Here is an 18,762-nt window from a genome sequence, read left to right as displayed (position 1 = left end):
ATGTTATGCTTTAGCAGCGCTATCGGGTGAGCCTGGACCGGGGTGGGGTCGGGGTTGACCGGGAGGGCCGGGTATAACTTCCCTCCTCCGTAAGGGGGCGGATTTATGACTGGCACCACCTCAGGGGGTGGAATCGCGGGTGGCGCCACTCCAGGAGGTGGGGCCGTAGGCAATGATGCGGCTGGCCATCCCCCTCCGTAAGGGGGCGGATCTATGACTGGCGCCGCCTCAGGGGGTGTAACTGCAGATGGCATGGCTGACCATCCCCCTTAGGGAAATTCCGTGCGCTTCCCCTTTTCTGCGGCGCCATTTTCGGGCGGTGGCGCATACGTCCCTTTTTCCTCAGCGCCATTTTTGAGTGGTTGCTTGTGACCGTCCTTTACCACCGCCTCCATGGCCAATTTCCCAGTTGTGGCCATCTGACCCTCTAAGTCCGCATTTTCCCGCAACAAACCCGTAAAGGCACGGAATAGCACATTTATTATCTTTCCTTTGTCTCACTTTGGGCCCGCCCATTTTGTTGCAGTGCAGCCCTCAGTTTCCAAACTTTCGCGGAGTTGGGTTAGGAGCTCACGGCCGCGCGATCCGAGCGCCAGAGTTGGACAACCAAATTTGTCGGCCAGTGTCGGGTCCCCGCCCTCCCGTACATGGCATATACAGTGGGCGTATTCTTGGGCAGGAGTTGGATTTGTTGCGCCCGCCAGTTTTACTCAGGCCAGGGAGATCGTTTTCGTTTCCTCCCGTGGCCTGTATAGAACCCGGTTGCCACCCATAACACAGCCAAACGCCCCAAGGCTTAGATCTGTTACCCATTCCTTGGTGACCCCTTTGTCCCCTTTTAGCGAGAAGTAACCACCGACACACCCCGTCTCCGCTCCACCCGCTTGGTGATAGGCGATGTGGGCCCACAGTTCATCCGCGTTAATTGCGCGGTGCCCCCCACTGCGCCAGGGGCAGTTCTTAATTAATTCCACCTCCATCACATTTCCCCCAGATCCTGTTCGTGATGCCATGTCGAGAATCAGAGCAGCCACCGGCAGCTGCTTTTTGACTCCCACCGGGTGTTTAGATTTTTGACTTGACAGGTGGGTAATTAATGGATGGAGTGAAATTAACCAGGCACAGACGCGTGTTGGTTATAGGAGATTGTTTACTTACGCCGCCTCAGGATGAAATACGATGCAGGTAGCAGACTTGCTTTAGTTACAACCGAGTGTACGTATCTGGTTACAATCGACCGTGCATGATGAACGAGATGCCGTGACTGAGCTGATGAGCCTGCGGGGGGGGGTTTGATGATAACGATGACGGGGAGTTATTGGTGGGTGATCAAACCGCCAAGTTACTCTGCTGTGTGTGTTCAGAGTTCTCCGATTAGGGCGGAAGTGCAAGCTGGTTTTGTTTGTGTTATAACCAATTGATTTATGCCACGTCATCTGGTTTGTGTTAGAATCGCCAATTATACAGCAGTTTTCGTCAGGGTTTTATTGCAGGGATTTATTGCGGGGATATTCCCTTTCACTCTGACCAATTACAATGGAAAGCGAGGAAGGCTTAAGTTTCGTTTCTTGTTTGTGACATAGGCATAGTTGCTTTTAGTTATGACAAATATGAGCCAACAGTGTGCTCTTGTTGTGAAAAAAGACCAACAGCATACTGGGCACATCTACACACTCTATTAATGTTATAAAGGCTTATTGTGAAGTAAAATACTGTGCAGTAAGCCTTCCCTGGAAGCACATCTAGAAATGCTCCCAGGTGGGAGCAAATCTGCTTCCAATGGGAGCAGCCCAGTACAAGGTGGCTCCCCCCAGGCTTCCCTGGGGTGCCAGTCCAGGGCCTGGAAGGGAGTATGGGGCTCATAGGTGGAGAGAGAAAGTTTTTTTTGAGGGGGTTGAGCATGAGTGCGTGCATGTGCCCCTTCCCCCCAGGCAAGAAAGTCTTCAAGGGAAGGTGTGAGGGGGGAGGGGAAAGGGCCGTGGGAGGGGAGGAGTGGGGCTGGGGCTGGGACCCTGCAGGGATCGGGAGGGAGTAGAGCGGAGCCAGGCCCAGGAACAGGATTGGGGTCGGGGCATGCTGCGCCCGTGGGGCTGCCCCTTCTCCCGCACCTGCAGTCATTGCCCAGCACAAGCGCTCACCATGCCAATGACTATGCCACTCCCCATCCCCGCACCAGCCCCAACTGCCTCCCGAGTTGGGAGAGTCTGGTGCTGCCTGGGCCCCAGCCCACAACGGCAATCTGCCCTGCCCCATGCAGATGCAGGGCCACACATCCCCATGCTTCCCAGGGTGTGTGTAGCAGCAGAAACCATGTCCCCCAGATGAGCCACTTGCAGCTCAGTCCTGCACCCCACCTGCTGTGCAGCACCTGCCCCTCCCCTACCCACAGTCCCACTTCTTCCCCACCCCTGCTGCACTGGCAGCCCATGGCTAGGCTGTCTTTTGGCCCTACCACTGCCCCACATTTGGGGAACAAAGCCCTGTTAGCCCCCGCCTTCTACCACCTATGATGGGGCTGGTCCCCATGTGTATGGGGCCAGGAGAGCTCTGCTGGCTGCACCAGCAGGTGTCGCTTTGCCCCATACAGATCAGGAAGGGTCCTGATGTGCATGGGGCCAGGAGACAGCTGCCACTGCAGAGTTCTCCCAGCCTTGTGCACATGGGTACAAGCCCCGTGCCCAGCAGGACTTCCTGGGGCAGCCTGGGGCTGGCTGAGAGCTGTTCCGTTTCTGGGGCAGCTCCCAGCCTGCGGTGGGCTACACCAAAATTTCCTTGAGCAGCCTGGAGCTAGCCGGGAACTGTCCCCCTTCTGGTCAGCATCTACACATGCTCTATTGTGCTGTATTTACAGGTAGTAGCTAACTGTGCAGTAGACTAATTTACTGCACAATAGATGGTTCATATGTGTAGATACTGATGCTTTATTGTGCAGTAAATTAGTCTATTGCACAGTAAAACATCTCATGTAGACAAACCCACTAGGTTGTATCAACAGAAGTGTCACTTGCAAATCAAGGGAAGTGATTCTTGTGCTCCATTCAGTATTGGTGAAGTGTTGGAGTACTGTGTCCTGTTTTGAATCCTGCACTTCAAGAACGATGTAGACAGACTGAAATGAGTCCAACACAGAGTGAAAAAAATGATTAGGGGCTGGGAAAGCAAGAGTTATGAGAAAAGTCTGGAAGAGCTAGTGTTATTTAATCTGGAGATGAAATGACCAAGGTGGGATTTGATAAAAGTCTCCAAAAATGTGAAGGGCGAGTAGGGAGAGGACAGAGATGGGCTTTTCTCTGTAGTCGTAGGGGCAGGACTATGAATAATGGCCTCAAGTTTCAGCACAGAAAATTTAAGTTGGAAATTAGGAGGAACTTTCTGAGTATGAGGGTGCTCAATCACTAGAACACGCTACCTAGAGCTGTGGAATCTCCATCCCATGTAATTATCAAGAAAAGTTCGGACAGACACTAAGCTGGGATGGTTTAGTCAGGTATTATCCTGCCTTGGTCAGGATGTGGACTAGATGACGGTGTAATGTCCCTTCCAGCCCTACTTTCCTATGAGTTTCTGCCCTATTCAGTAGATTATAACAAGCAACGACAGTGGCATTAAGCGTGCTATCTGCTTATTTATTTTCACAATATTGATCTCTTTCAGGCCTTAAGAGCTAGGACTGTGATCAAAAAAAGCATATGATGGAGAAGAACCATATTTCCAAGTCTATGCCTTTAGAAACATTAATTTGACATCACATATATATCAAAATTCATTGAATATAGCAAATAACTACAGTATGGGACTCCAAAGTGTATATTTTCCAAAAACCTAAGGTTGGGCTTCTCTTTTGTCATACAATTTGCATATTAAAACTTGCAAATGCACTTATGTGTGTGACCATCTAAAATATAGAATATTGAATTCTAGTTTCCTGATTTGCACTCACAATCTGGAAAGTAGGGTGAAAAAACTTGGCTTTGCATCTCTAACTATTCACAAACTTTGTAGAATCAAGTATTTTGTATCTGCAAATTGGAGGATACATTTTTAAAACTGTAACCCTGAAGAGTTTAACTAGAAAACAGATTAAGATATTAGGCTGCACTACAAATGGCCGAGGAGAAAATAAAATTACTTCTTTTATCAAATTTAGAATTCAGGGTTCTGTTGACTTCATTGTAATTACATCACTGTTTAATTTAGCCAGGATATTGCTAGCAACAGTTAAAGCTTTTGCTGCAAATGAAAATGTGCATCATATTGACAGCTCTCTTGATAGAGTCTGCAAGCTTCCCCCAAATTGTGTATAATTGGTATTTCTCTTTTTTAAAATGATAGTCACAGTCTTGGTGCCCAGAGTATCCCACAGTATGTGATAAACAACTCAAAATTAAACATACCCAGTAAAAGCAGAGAGCAGTTCATTCTCCAATTGCTTCTTTTTTGGTCAGGTTAAGGTGGGGTCTAGCTGTTAAGATAACATTCTTGAGTCCTTCCCAAAAGCGCTAGCAAAGGCTCTGGGCATAAGATCTGAAAACCAAGCTCTGAAACATAAGGTGCACCAATTCAGTCTGGGAATGAAACCACCATAAAATGGTCACAAGTAAAATTAGTAAGGGGGTTGAGGCTAAACATCTGTGCATTTCATCATCCTTGAGAGTTTAACATATTCAGATAGCTAGAGGGATAGTTATCAAAAATGAGTTCCAAATATTGTTATTTCCCCCCCCCCCCCCAAATTAAATGCTCTAAAAAAAATCACATATTTGTCACTGGGATCAGCTCACAAACCTAGTCAGCACTTTACATAGTTAAGGTGTTTTTGGGATACAAATAAATACTTGTAAATGTTGAACGTTTTAAAAACATCTTCAAACCACTTTTTCATGTGTCTAATTCATGTACAGGCAGTCCTCAACTTACAACGTTTCAAGTTACAGCATTTCGCACTTACAACGTTTATAAATTGATACCCTGTTTCAACTTTATGACATCAGTTTTGACTTTACAATGCTTGATCCAATGCAACGCCATGCCAGCGAACAAGTTCGCTGCATCGCTTATCTCCCTGGAGAACATCTGTCCAAACTTCCTTGGATACTTTCTTTAAGAAAGAAGACAAGACGTCAGAAAAACCTGCAGCCAAGACTCCTGAGAAGACTCCAGCCAACAACCCTTCAAAAAGTCCAACCAAGAGCCCTTCAAAAAATCCAGCAAAGTCACCTCAAAGAAGTCCTTCCAAATCAATACAATTGCTATTTACAATATAAATACATTAGTGTAGCTATATTACTCATCTATAATTGACCAAGTACAAAATTCTGGGGTATTTTTGGTGAAAATAAGGTATTGATTGGTTCAGGAACCAATCCCCCATTTATAACATTGTTTCTTATGAGAAAATTGGTTCCGAGTTGCAACATTTCGACTTAAGACACGGTTTTCAGGAACCAATTGTGTCGTAAGTCTGAGGACTGCCTGTACTGTTGAAGAGACTTCAGACTTTTTAAAGTACTTCTCCTTTGGAAGGAGAATCAGCACGTGATGTAGCAGCAATAACACACTTCCTCCTCCATCCCTACACATGTGCACATATGTAGTTGGGAGTCTTGTAAAGTCTTGATAATGCAAATATCAAGTGCTCTATCCTTCAAAATTTTACTACTTGCACTACTATGCATAGTGCTTCCTAATAATAACCTTATTAGATGCCAGAAACAGAGCTACAAAGGAGTCTAGTAACAAAAAAAGTTAAACATCCTAAAATCCTTTTAGATGCTGCTCACACACTGGAATCAATGACTAAAACTTATACCCAAGGGGACTACTTACTGAAGCAACTATGATTCACAGCAAGTGTTTGCAGAACCTGGATTTTCACTATGGAGATAGTTCTTCTTAGAGCTAAAAATCTAGGGGATCAAAAAGGAAAAACCTCATGCTCTTCTAGAAAAGTCTGCTTTGGCTGGATAAATGTAATGGGTTTTATTCTTTTATTTGAACCCAATTTGAAATCACTGGAATGTGTGATGGGAGAGTGAATGTACAGACAGTATTTCTGAGGAGGAAGTGTTGTGACAGACTCAACGAATGTCATCATATTCCTGCAAAGGAAGCAAAAGTGTGTTGGCAAGCCAATGTGTTTGCTAACTGCTTGCTATCACATTTTCTGATGTGATCAGGCCCATGTTCATTTGTTTGAGTAAATGAACAAGTAAGTAAGACCTGAAGAAGTGGGGACAGTATGAGACTACTGGATACCTGGATCATATCTTTGTTCCTCACCTGGGATGGGAAATCTGACAGGACTGTTGGGAAGGTAGTCTTTCATTTTCTTATTCTGGATTTTAAGTGATCTGCCCTGATATCAGCTCTAGACTGGACAAGTTAGGTAAAGACCTAGTTTGAAAGGAAATAAAGAATTTTAAATCTTGTTTGAAGATTTACTTCCTCCCAGAAGGTAATTATTCCATTTTATTTTTGATCTACAGTTTAATGTGCCCTCCCACTATGGTTGTATACATCCTTCTTGTGGTTTTACTTCCAGCTTAGCCTAACAGGATATTCAGTATCTAAAGAGGTGACATTTTTAGAAAAATAAGTAAAGCACACTACTATTACACTAAGTTTACAGTAAAAAAACAGCTCAATAGCCATACAAACCTTATATATACAATACAGCTCTACTGGTTATTGAATTTTCACATTTTTAGTTTATATGCATAAATAATGTACGTACGTGTGCACACTCCTAGAATTTGGATAGACATAATTACAAAACAAGCAAAAAGAAAACTGTGCAGTGAGCTAGGCAATATGGATCAGTCTAAATATTCTTCAGTACATACTTATTCAATTCATGAAAAGTATCCTTATTCAGCTAACATTTTTCTGAAGATGGGCCATATGGAATTGGTGTGCAAAAATCTTAACAAAAGCTGAATTAGGCTGCATCCAGTAAGTGAGCACATGCATGTTGTGGCATCTCAGAGCAGTTTGAGATACTGCAGGAGGCACAATAGGAACAAAAAAATGTTCCCCTTGCTGTATATTTGCAGCGCAGACTCTAAGTTTAATAGTGGGAAATCCTGGTATAAAAAAAGAAATACACTAGAAAAAAGTAGTGCAGGGTACACTCCTGGAATGTGTCCTGAAGCAACCAGTGGCTGGGTCCTCCAGAGAGATGCTCCAGTACCCAGCCAGAGCATCTCTATGCCTGCCACATGCCCCTGCTGCTCCAGCACACTGCCTCAGCGTGATGGAGCAAAAAGAAGTGGGGCAAGGTTGGCAGCAGTGGCCCAGATCCATACTCTGTCACTGGTAAGCGGGAATGTGGGGGTGGGAGGATTGTGTGTGGGTGGGGGACTGTGTGGGAGGGGTAGGATGGGTGGGTCCTCTGCCCACTTCCAAGGTGCACAGCCCTTCAGGGCTGTCATGGTCTGCTGCAGGCAAAGCCCCACAGTGGCTCACTGTGCCACCTGAGACCTGGGGGCTACACATAGTGCACAGAGCCAACTCAGCCTGCTGGTGTATGCCTTTGGGCAGGACCAGGCTGGCTCACCCGGGGCTCCCAGCACTGCACTCATGAGCTGCACACCATTGGGCCAGGCCAGGCCAGCTCCTGCCTCCATGGAGCCAGCCTGGCTCAATGGCACACAGGGCACACGAAGGCAGGAGCTGACCTGGCCCAATGATGTGCAGGTCCTTTGGACAGTGCTGGTAGCCCTGGATAACGGCAGAAGCTGGCTTGGACCTGTTTGAAAACGTGCACCAGTGGGCTGGGCTAGCCCAGTGGTGCAAGTAAAATGGTGCAAGTGTAGTCCCCAGGTCTTAGATGGCCTAGTGCACTGCCGGGGGCTCTGCCTGAAGCAGACCATGAGAGCCCCAAGGGCCCACTGCTGGCTGCTGCTGCACACTGTGGGGGGATGGCGGGTGTGCAGGCATGTTGTGGGCCCCCCAGAACCCTTCTATGAACCCCCCAGAAATCTACACCCCCACAAACCCACTTACAAACCCCACATCCACAAACCCCCTACAATCCATCCACAAACCTCACACACCCAGCCACAAACCCCACCTTCACAAACCCCCCTACCTCCATCCCCACTCACATACTCCACACCCATGAACCCCCCAAAATCCAACCAGCATCCACACCCCCCCAACCCTCCCCCCCCCATTTAGGACCAGGAGGACACGTTTCAACAGTTCAAAGTGGGCCACTGCAATAAGCACATCTTCTGAGCAATAGCTGCCCAGATGGCAGAGCAGGGGCACCAGAAGACATGACAGCAGTGCTGTACAAAGGCCAGCTGTGCAGCCACAGCCCACTGGCAGCTGGTCCAGAGGTGCAGGCAGCTCTGCTGTAGTGCCCATACTACAGCCCAGACAGCCGTGCGGTACCTGTCTGGCAGGCATGTGGCCATGGGGCCGCAGGTCCAAGGGCGTGGATGCTGTCACAGGTGGCAGCAGCCCCCACTGCCAGACTGCTGTAGTGGGTAGAGGATACAGGGGCCACTCTAGGTGAGGGCTGCTGCAGCAGTCCAACTGACACAAGTGGTAGTGTCCCCAGAACCAACTGGCTGGGCCTCAGAAGTGCCTGAGGGCAACTAGCCCCGAGCTGCTCACCAGGGTAGCTTTTTATACTGCTAGGGCCAGCACAATTGCTGGCCCCAGCTTCTAGCTCCCCCTGGCTAAAGATCTAGGAGAAGCTGGGCAGGGTCAGTTTACCCAAATGACACAATTTGCTCCACACCAAAGTGCATGGTCAGGCACAAGTGCTGAGGTACACAGCTCCAGCACAAATTTGTGCAGCTGCTATTTGAGCTTCTGCAAGCACACGTGCCTGCATGTGTGGATGTGCCCTTAAATGGCAAATCGTTAGAAACTGCATAGCACACAAGAGAAAGAAATAGAAAGCAGAAGTATAGTGAAGTTCTTCTGGTGTGCTTTTTCCAGGTTGTATTTTTATGTAAATTCAGGGCTAACGAAATAGACCAATATCCCAACAGATGAAATTCTGTGCTTGCCACTGAGGCTAAGTACAGACAGTCAAAAAACCTGAGGTGGAATCAATTCAACCTTCATAGATTAGTCTAAACTGTGTAGACTGAACCGATAAGCAAGTGAACAGACATTTACTTTTGTTTCCAGAAAAGCAGTCACATGCCTGCAGTGGCTTAGGCCAGAAGCTGGGGGGCACTAGAGCATGCCTCCCACCTCAGCTAGAGCAGACAGCATGGGCCAAGGCTAGCCCCCCACCCCACCCTCTGTGGTATCTGGAGGTTTGCATGGGAGGTGCAAAGCATTCTGGGATGCTAGGGAACTGTGAGTTAACTTAAATCTGCAGGGGATCTGGCACAGATGTTCAGTAAACCCATTTAACCAAATTCAGTTAAGTCTGATACTACATCCATCCATGTTTATCTTAAACTGGTTTCAGCCATTTTGAAAGCAGTTTATGTGCACTGAACTTCTGCTGTGTTTCAGACTTCAGAATGGTTTCCAATCTTTTATACCGGTTTATATGTAACTTCTGTCCCTAGCTTGAATGTAGACAGCAGCAGCTGTCTTACCACTTGCCTTACCACTGTTTTGGTAAGGTGGTTTTAGAGGAAAAGGCATGTTTACAGCTTTTATGTCTATTCAAATCTTGGCTGTGATGGCTAATCAAGACTATTTATTGGTACCACTGGAACTGAACAGAGCACTCCAAACTTATTGTGCCCTGGCCACAAAAATTATCAGAGAATAATGACTTTGTTATTGTCAGTCTGGCTGGGTCTTCAGATGCTATTACAATATGAACTGTTACTACTAAGACCCAAGCTGGATTTAAGCCAACAGCCCAGAAGTAGAGGGTTCCATATTCTATTAACCAACTAATTTAGATTCCCAGATTATCCTTACAAATGGTAAACATTATATGGCTTATTCAGATTTACACTGCAGACTTCTTGAGGCACAAACCTCTAGAATAGTACATATTTGAGTATCTTGATAAACAATTAGCCTCTTGAATCAAAGACTTCCTGGCTTTTTAGGGTTTTCCTTTTTATGGCGAATGTAGTTGTTGTGGTAAGAAGTTTCAAACTATATTTCTTACGAATTCTTGCAAATTCTTCAAATAGGTAAAATATTATTGACATTACCCCTGTGGGAATCAGATACTTTCTGTTCAATATCTGTTGGATTCTGACACCTTCATAATGGCATGAAAAAACAGAAGCATCCCTAAATCAAAGGAGTTCAATGACATTTGGAAGATACTTGTAGCTAATTCACCACAGCCATTAATAAGCACTGCTTTTGTTTAAATTATGATGATTAATTGTATTTTCTGAACTGAAGAGCAGGTTCTCCAATAGACCAATAGCAATCCAACAGATTGCTCTTTGGAAGTTGGTAAACAAGAACAGTTCAAGAGAATGCAAGACTTGTTAAAAAATTTTAAAAAAGGAAAGAACCAAATAATTTCCTTGTATCTGTTCCCACCTATTTGGTCACTGGCAAGGTTTCACTTAAGGTCATTTAAATTCAAGTGCAACAAGTCATAAAAAGATGGTGCTACTAGATGAATTCTAATTTGTGTGCAAGCAGAGGGATGCACATCTAGGTAAGCTAATGCTTAAGTCCCTGCATTTTTGCCAGTGAAAGCTGCAGATGTCACTCAGATGATGACTAGAGTCATTGTAGAAAACATGCTAGTTGCCCTGTACTTATTCAGCATTTTGGTAGGTAAATGTGGTGACTATACTCTTCAAGAAAGAAGTAAAACAATTTAAAAGTAGATTGCAGTTGTGGGGAGAAAATAGAATTAGGAAATCAATATTTGTTTTCAATCCCTTACAATTAAAGCAATACATTGGTTGACCACGTCTCCTTATGTGCATACACTTCTCTCCAGCTCCAGTAAAGTATACAAATATAACAGCACGCAAGTCACCTCTAGTTTTATTTTGCAATTCATGGACGCTTTATTAATCAACGTAAGATGCATTCATTGAACTGGATTAATCCTGCATAAGTAATTTTGAAATTTCCTACTGAAGTTATTTTTCATTTCTGTGAACAAATCATTTATTTGGATTTTCATATATCAGGATCACAGAGATTTGCCACAGTCAGATTTTAATTTTAGTTACATCTGAGCTGGCTTATATATTAGGGCACATAGTTTTGCATGAGAGCATCTTCTAAAATCTGTAATTGGTGTGGAACACTGACATGCACAGAATACATCTGACAAGGTCCAAAGAGTTAGGTTCAGTTCCACTGATCAACATCTATGCTGCAGATTAACTGAATCTTTTATGGCATTACAAGCCCTCTAGAATTCATTAGTGTAGTTTCTCCTCCTACTAGCTACTCTTGACCTCCAGGTCTGTGATCACTACTTCTTTGGTTTGAATTTTAAAGGCCTAACTAGAGAGGCAAAACATATCCTATTCTACAAATCAGAATGTATATCTTAGATTTTCAATAGCATACATTTTCCTGATTAAATTGTAGTGCTCTTTCATTGTTACTTGTTTGCAATTTCTAGCTCCCCTCACACAGACCCAACCTGCTCAGCTTAAGAAAGAAAATGCAAAGCGAGTTAATCTTCAAAACAAGAGAACTGCAGTATTTTGTATGTGGGTAATTTGGACTTAGTCCTTTGTGAGGATTTCCATGAATTTTGTGCATATGTTGGGTTACAAATGTAGTTAGACCAGGGGTGGGGAAAATGGTGGATCTGGCCTGCAGCCAGACTTAATTTCCCAGAAGCCCCAGCCTGCGCAGCCCCCGGCCAGTCTCCGTGGAGACCCCGGGATTGTGACAGCACAGTGATGTGACAACACAAGACCGCAGAATCGGGGCCCTGCCCCAGCCCTACAGTGTCACGGCCCCGCGATCCCGGGGTCTCCACAGAGACGGGCTAGGAGCTGCACGGGCAGGGCGCGCAGCTGGGCGGGGAGCTGCTCTGGGGCTGGGGCAGGGATCTCGGGATGGCAACAGCGGGAGGCAGAGCCGTGATCCGCTCCCTGCACGTGCCTGCCCACAAAACCCATGCTCGGCACAGGGGTATGTGGGCAGCGGGTTATGGCTCTACTCTGGCCCCAGCCCTATGCTGTCACCACGCCAAGATCCTGGGGTCTCACCAGTCCCACCCACCCATCTTACTCCCAGCTGTGGCCTTATCCCAGCCACCCAGCCACGCACCTTGCCTGCGTGGGTCCCAGCCCTGGCAGTTGGTGTGGGGCGGACAGGCTGGGCTGCTGAGGCCGCCGGGTTGAGTCAGGTGGTGGCAGCCAGAAGGAGCCACTGCCACAGGAGCTGCTGGGAAATGGAGTCTGCCATGGGCCAGATTTTGCTCACATCTGAGTTAGGCTAACTAGACAAGCACTTTCATAGAAGGAAGACACAAAATAAGCAAAGGCTAAGGAAAACTTGCAAATAACTTCTGAAGTAAAACTTTAGGGCTTCATCTTTTAAGAGACCATGTGGGTGGGTAGCACCTTACAGGAGCTGGCATTACCTGATGAAAGAGCTATTCCCTACAGTGCAGGTTATACTCTACTTCAGGACACACATAAAGGTTGGCATACTAGGATGCCTTTCTCTCTTTCTGTGCATCCTAGAATATTACGGAGCAACACTACCCTGTTTGTTGGAGAGGGTAAGAGTCTCACCACACCTTGTTGTTGCATGATTACGTTGAAGGGCAAGAATATGTCCTTCAAAAATATATTATATATAAAAGAAAGAGCTCCTGAAGCGCAGACTTTAAGAACAATTCCAAAAATCATGAGAGCTGGCAATACTGGCAACACTGCAAAATTTTTGTCTTTATATCCTCAAACCAGATCAGACCCACTACCCATTCTAGCTTCTAAATCAGGGTTTTCCAGGTAATAAGGGAAACGCACATAATAAGCTTAGGGGAAATTTTAAAGAGAAAAGAATCCTCATAAACATAACTTATTTTACAAAGTGAAGACTATTTCACTGAGAGAGCCCTTTTTATTGAATTTATCATAAAATGGATTAATGTTAAGTCTCCTGGTCCACTAGGCAGAGTATACTAAGACATGAGGATCTGAAGAAGGGATGGAGAGGTGGCAGAGATTTCACAAATGTGTAACAGGATTTATATTTTCCTGGGGTCATAGTCTGACCTCAGGCATGTGCATAGGACTTTCACTAATTTAAATAGATATGAAGCATGTAGTGGACCAAATTCTTCCCCTGAATGTACCTTTACAACATCGAGTAGAGCATGCCTGGAGAAGAGGGAACTGGTTATGCATAATCACAAAATAAAAATGTTTACACATCTACATAATAAAAAACTTCCAAAGAATTTAATGTAGATATTATTTATACATACACTTTATAAGTAGGAATATGGCAGACAGTTGAATTAGTACATAAAGTTTTATTTAAAGTTTTCCCCCTACAAGCAAGCTTCATTTACACATTCTAATACTGTACAAAATTTACAGTCTGACTTATTTATTCAGTTAGCACTTGCCTTGGTCATGCCTTCCTGAAAGATAGAAAGATTTACATACAGTCCTCATAAATCTTTAAATTATCTTGGTAAAAAAAAAGAACCACTAAAAAGGACAACAAATACCCTTTAAAGTGGTACATTTTAGTAGAGACAGGTGACAGTCAGCGCTGTATGGCAGACCTTATCATGATCTTAAATGTCATTTGAGGTTTCTTCATTTAGTACTGTAACAGGTTTCCTCTTTATATATATTTCTATTTATATACTTTCAACAGAAAAGAAAAAATGTCATGATTGCACCAATATATTTTACAAGGGATCCCTTGGATCTGAACAATACAAATAAATACAAAACCAACTAAGATTGCACTATACAGTAGAAATGGGTTGAGATTTCAGAGTATACACTCCACCTTTACGAGTTCCTTAGTGATTATGCCTGGGAAACCACCCAGCACATTACGGAGTGGCTTCAGAGAATTATTTTCTTTAAACAAGTTTTTCTAGATGTGCAGCTGCCTCATTCATTAATTTATTGCATTTATACAGCCTCAGTCTGTAATATGTTACTTCATTTTTACATCTGTGTAATTCTACTGCAAGCAAGGACTTACACTGTAAAAAACTGGAGCAATGACATGGAGAAGCAGTCCCATGATCTGTCTTCCCCAATATTTATGTTACTCTCTTAGACTCTTGAATGTCCAGTGAAATTTTTAACCATATTTGTTCTTTTTCTTCCTACTTTACAAATCAAATAATGATTTCTCCTTCGTGTCTATTCCTACTGCAACAGAAGCCAACAGACAGTAGCTTTTTGCTTCTTGTTTTTCTACCATTATCCTCAACAAATGATATTGACAAAAATATGCAAAGCTTTGAGTTTAATTCTCCACTGCCTGTCACCCAGTGTATCTGTTTATGGACTTGCAAATAAAAACCCAAGATCCTCAGGCAGCATCAACTCGAATGCATTGAGCTATATTAATTTATGCCAGCTGAGAAGCTGGCCTTAAGTGTAAAGTGGATGCAAACTGTGAGTAAATTGGAGTGTTTTACATGTATTTTGCACAGGTATAAATGAGTATACTAGCAGACAGGCAGCAGAGAATCACGTACAGTATTGTAAATGAAATACTGCTGTGGAGCCACCAAAAAGAAGACATAGGCATAAAATTCATAGGACTTGATTTGTCATTGACTTATCCCCAGTGTCAACAATTAAAACTCCATAAAGTGGGTGCAAAATCCTACCATTCTGCCCTAATAGCCTTTTGGATTTTCTATGCAATGCGTAAATAACTATACAAAGCAGAAGGCAGCAGAGAATCCATCCTCATGTTTCTCTGGATCAATGGAGAAAAAACCCCTCTGATCATACATATTTTAAGGTAAATCACAGATGAGAATTTTAGCTATTTACCAGCATCCCTCCAAAACTGCGTATACTGATTAAAGAGTTTGAAGAGGCACAATTATATTTAAACTCTTGTCTTTGGAAGCAAATAGTAATTGTGTTCACTTCTAACAGGTTAGCGGAAATGAGAAAAGAATTATTGTATGCTCATTGTAATAGCAGATTGGATTTCTTTTAACAGGTTACAGTAATAACTTACAGTCTTAACCCAGGATTTGAGTTATAGGCCAGAATTTCAGTTACACCAAAGTAAAAACACTCATCCCGCTGATTTTTGAGGAATGACTGTGCATTTACTCCACTGTAGCTAAGAGGAGAATTCGTTCCTAATCCCTAAATCACTATTGCAAGAAGTGCTCCGTAAAGCATGACTTCCATTGTAGTCTGCTCTTTGCTGCACTTACACAGGGGGACTTTGAAGGCAGAGTGTATGAGAAGCCAAGTTGTGCAAAAAACGAATTATATTTCTTTACCTTTTATGATCCTCTGATGCTGTGTTGCTTGCAGAGCATGTGAAGTAGCTGTAGGATAGGATTACAGAGGAGACAATTCTGCAATGCAGTGTGAGCTTGTTACTATCTGAATTTTGAAGCATTCATGAACACAACATCCTCATGACTTCAACATAGATCACATGCAGGTAGAATACAATGCACAATACTGATCTTGTCTTTTCAGGCTGAACATGAAATTTAGCCTTCATTTTTTACAGTTAAAATTGATGTGAGGAATCTCTCTGTAGCTGGAAAAAGTTAAAATCAGTCTGAAATGGCAGTCTGTCAGCATGTAATGTTCGGTGTGTTCTAGCTACTTGCTTCACAAGACACCGGCATCTATCTGAGATGGGACAAGATTTTTTTTTCTAGTTTGCTTTTAAAGCATAAATATGAAATAAGGGGTTGATTACAGTAGTTTTGTTTACCAGGAATTCTGTTCTATTAAAATATTTACGTCACCCGTCATTACTTTCCAGAATGCAACATTGTTCATTTCAATGTTCCGGGGCTGTTATTTGTTGTACGGTACACAGGCTGGCAGGATGACAGTTGAACAAGCAGGGCCAGCAAGTGGCTCAGCCACATCTCCTTCTAGTTCTGTCCAGGTTCCCTTCTCAGGACTATAGCAAATAGTCGAAGATTTATAGGCCCCCTATAATAAAACAAAGTCTCATTGAAACACCATGGAAGCAGAATCCAAATGGCAAACTGGATTAAAGATAACAGGCCAAATTTTCCAAAAACAACTAGTGGTCATTGATGTCTTACCTAGGAGTCTTTAAATAGGTCTGATTTTATAAAGTGCTGAGTACTGATTTTTGAAAGTCATTAGGCTTCTTTAATGGTGTCTTAAACTGAGTATACACAGACTGAGGCAACCAAAATCATTACTCTGTTCCACCAAACTACATATTTTTGTATCACTGCGCCCCAGATTAATCATAATAATTTTAAAATATTTTGGCTTACGTGGAAACCACATGAAGAAAAGATGCTAAAAGTCTTTAAACAACTGGAACTACCTTGAACATAAGCTCAAGCAGCATCTTCTTTCACAAACTCACAAACACACACTCACACCCAAAATATTCAGAGATGATGTAAAAAACATACAGAGTTCCTTTCCCTTACTCAGGTGAAAAATCAGAAGTCATTATTTTACAGTGATGTGAATCTGGTATAAACAAGAGGACAATCAGACTTGATTATAAAAGTTTTCAATCCAAGCCTGTGGGGCTATTCCCATAAACAAAGGAAGCAAGATAAATAAAATAAAATAAAAACTTGTATTTAATATCAAAATCAACAGAAAGAGCTAAATTTTTGAAAACACTGGGTTTTACTTACACTTACAGAATGTGCACATGAGTGTCAAATGGAAACTGTACATGCAGATACACTGTTGCAAACAAAAATACAATGAATAACTCTGCAGCACCTTAAGGACTCATTCCTGCACCAATGAAATAAATTCTGGCTTCAAAGCACCATATGACATTAATTAATACTGCTTTGAGAGGTGTTCTCATCTTCCAATAATAATAAACCCATTTGGGGGAACTTCAAATGCAAAGTGACTTGCCCAAGGCAACGCAGTGAGCCAGTGGCAGAGTAAAGATTAATACCTTATATCACCTGACTCCCAATTCTGCCAGAGTACAATCACTTTTGTTCGGTACAATTTCCATTTCACAACATGTATACTTATTTTCCAATGTAATTTAGGCATCAGTGTTTGCAGACTTATGGGCAGATTCAAATTTCATTCATTCATTCACTGGCAGCCATTGGTCTCTGGAAACCATGGGGATTGTGCCCTTGGTAAGTTATTGGGTCCCACCACAGCTTCTTGAGAGGCTGAGGAGTCCAATGCTCAACAAGCAGACCCTCCGGCAAGTTGCACATACAAACTCGGTTGAGCTTGCACTGGCATGCCAAGTATCATTTTGTCATGCCTCCCTCTGATGCCTCTTTGCTAACTCATCATTGACTCTCTCCATCTTGAAGTGATGTAGGCCCTGCTATACAGTGGCTTTGCACTTGCAGTGGTCTGAAACAACTGATTCCCAGCATTGGCCATTGCTGCGCAGCTCATGAAGGTTTTTCTTGCAGACAACAACAAAACAGAGTTTGGGCCATCCAAGTTGATGTTTGGATGTTTGCCAGTGGTCAGCTCACCATAGAGTATGTCCTTGGGGATTTGACTATTGCTTATCTGGTTCACATGTCCTAACCAATGGAGATATGTCTGTCTCAGGAGCACAAATATACGGGGTAATATCTTGGCCTGTTCCAGAAGAGTGGAGTTGGAGATTTTATCACACCATGTTATGCCCAGGATACAGCAAAGACATTGAAGATGGAAACTGTTCAGTTATCTTTCTTCTTTGGCATAAGGAGTCCATGTTTCGCTGCCGTACAATAAAGAGCTAAGTATGCAAGCACTGTAGACAGGGATCTTTGTCAACAAAGTGAGCACTCTGTTTTTCCAAACTCTCTTTTGAAGTTGAGCCACAGCGTCACTTGCCTTTCCAATACAAGCATTAATTTTGGCTTCCAAGCCAAGATTTTGAGAGACAGTGGAGCTCAAGTAAGTTAATTTTTCAACTACTTCCAGGTTTTCATCGTTTATTCTAACTTTGGGAGGGCGGTCAACTTGTTGACCCATGACTACTGTCTTCTTTAGTCTAACAGTCAGACCGAAATCTTCACAGGCATGAGAAAGGTGATCCATGAGACTTTGCAGTCCTGCTTCTGAATGAATAACAATGCTGAGTCATCAGCAAAGAGAATTTCATGGACAAGAACTTCTCGGGTTTTTGTTTTCACTTTGAGATGAGCAAAGTTAAAAGAGTTTCCCGTACGCATTCTGAACAGCCACTGAATGCATATCTGAGTAGGACAGCAAAGAAAATCCCCAAAAGCATCAGAGTAAGGACACAGCCCTGTTTGACATTGCTCTTGATTTCAAATTCTTCTGAACGTGACCCATCGAATTGCACTGTTCCACGCATACTGACATGGAAGGACTTGATGATACTCAGAAACTTAGGAGGGCAGCCAATCTTCTTCAGGATTTGGAACAAACAGTCTCTGCTGACAAGAATAAAAGCTTTGGTGAAATCGACAAATGCTATTGTATGTACAGAGATTTCCTTTGTTCACAGAACTTTTCTTGTAGGTGTCTCTTAAGGAGAGTATCATATCCGTAATGGATCTACCAGATCTGAAACCACATTAAGACTCAGGGTAGACTGTGTTTGCAAGGGTCTGCAGTCTTAGCAGGACAGCTTTGGCAAACAGTTTCCCAATGATGCAAAGTAAGGATATACTGCAATAGTTATTGCAGTTGCTCA

The 18,762-nt window shown here is 43.4% G+C and overlaps 1 protein-coding gene and 1 long non-coding RNA gene across 5 annotated transcripts in view; both read right to left on the bottom strand.

Annotated features, from left to right (window-relative positions):
• Nucleotides 1-1,132: 1,132 nt before the first annotated feature.
• On the bottom strand, nt 1,133-7,467 carry LOC109285937 (uncharacterized). The gene is made up of 3 exons (XR_009460739.1): nt 6,280-7,467; nt 4,395-4,538; nt 1,133-3,109 (listed from the first exon to the last, which is right to left on the bottom strand). It is a non-coding gene; the product is annotated as an uncharacterized LOC109285937 (long non-coding RNA).
• Nucleotides 7,468-13,318: 5,851 nt separating this feature from the next.
• The window catches only part of KLHL14 (kelch like family member 14), a 99,907-nt gene continuing 94,463 nt past the window's right edge, over nt 13,319-18,762 (bottom strand). For all 4 annotated transcript variants that reach the window (XM_019498625.2, XM_019498623.2, XM_019498624.2 and 1 more), the window contains one exon: nt 13,319-16,058. In XM_019498625.2, the coding sequence (XP_019354170.1) occupies nt 15,918-16,058 (141 nt within the window). In that variant the 3' untranslated portion in view covers nt 13,319-15,917. The remainder of the gene's footprint in view (nt 16,059-18,762) is intronic.

Source organism: Alligator mississippiensis, chromosome 3, assembly GCF_030867095.1.
Source record: "Alligator mississippiensis isolate rAllMis1 chromosome 3, rAllMis1, whole genome shotgun sequence".
NCBI classification, from domain to species: domain Eukaryota; kingdom Metazoa; phylum Chordata; order Crocodylia; family Alligatoridae; genus Alligator; species Alligator mississippiensis.
The sequence above is the reverse complement of the archived record's forward strand: the minus strand, read 5'-3'. Positions and strand labels throughout refer to the sequence as shown.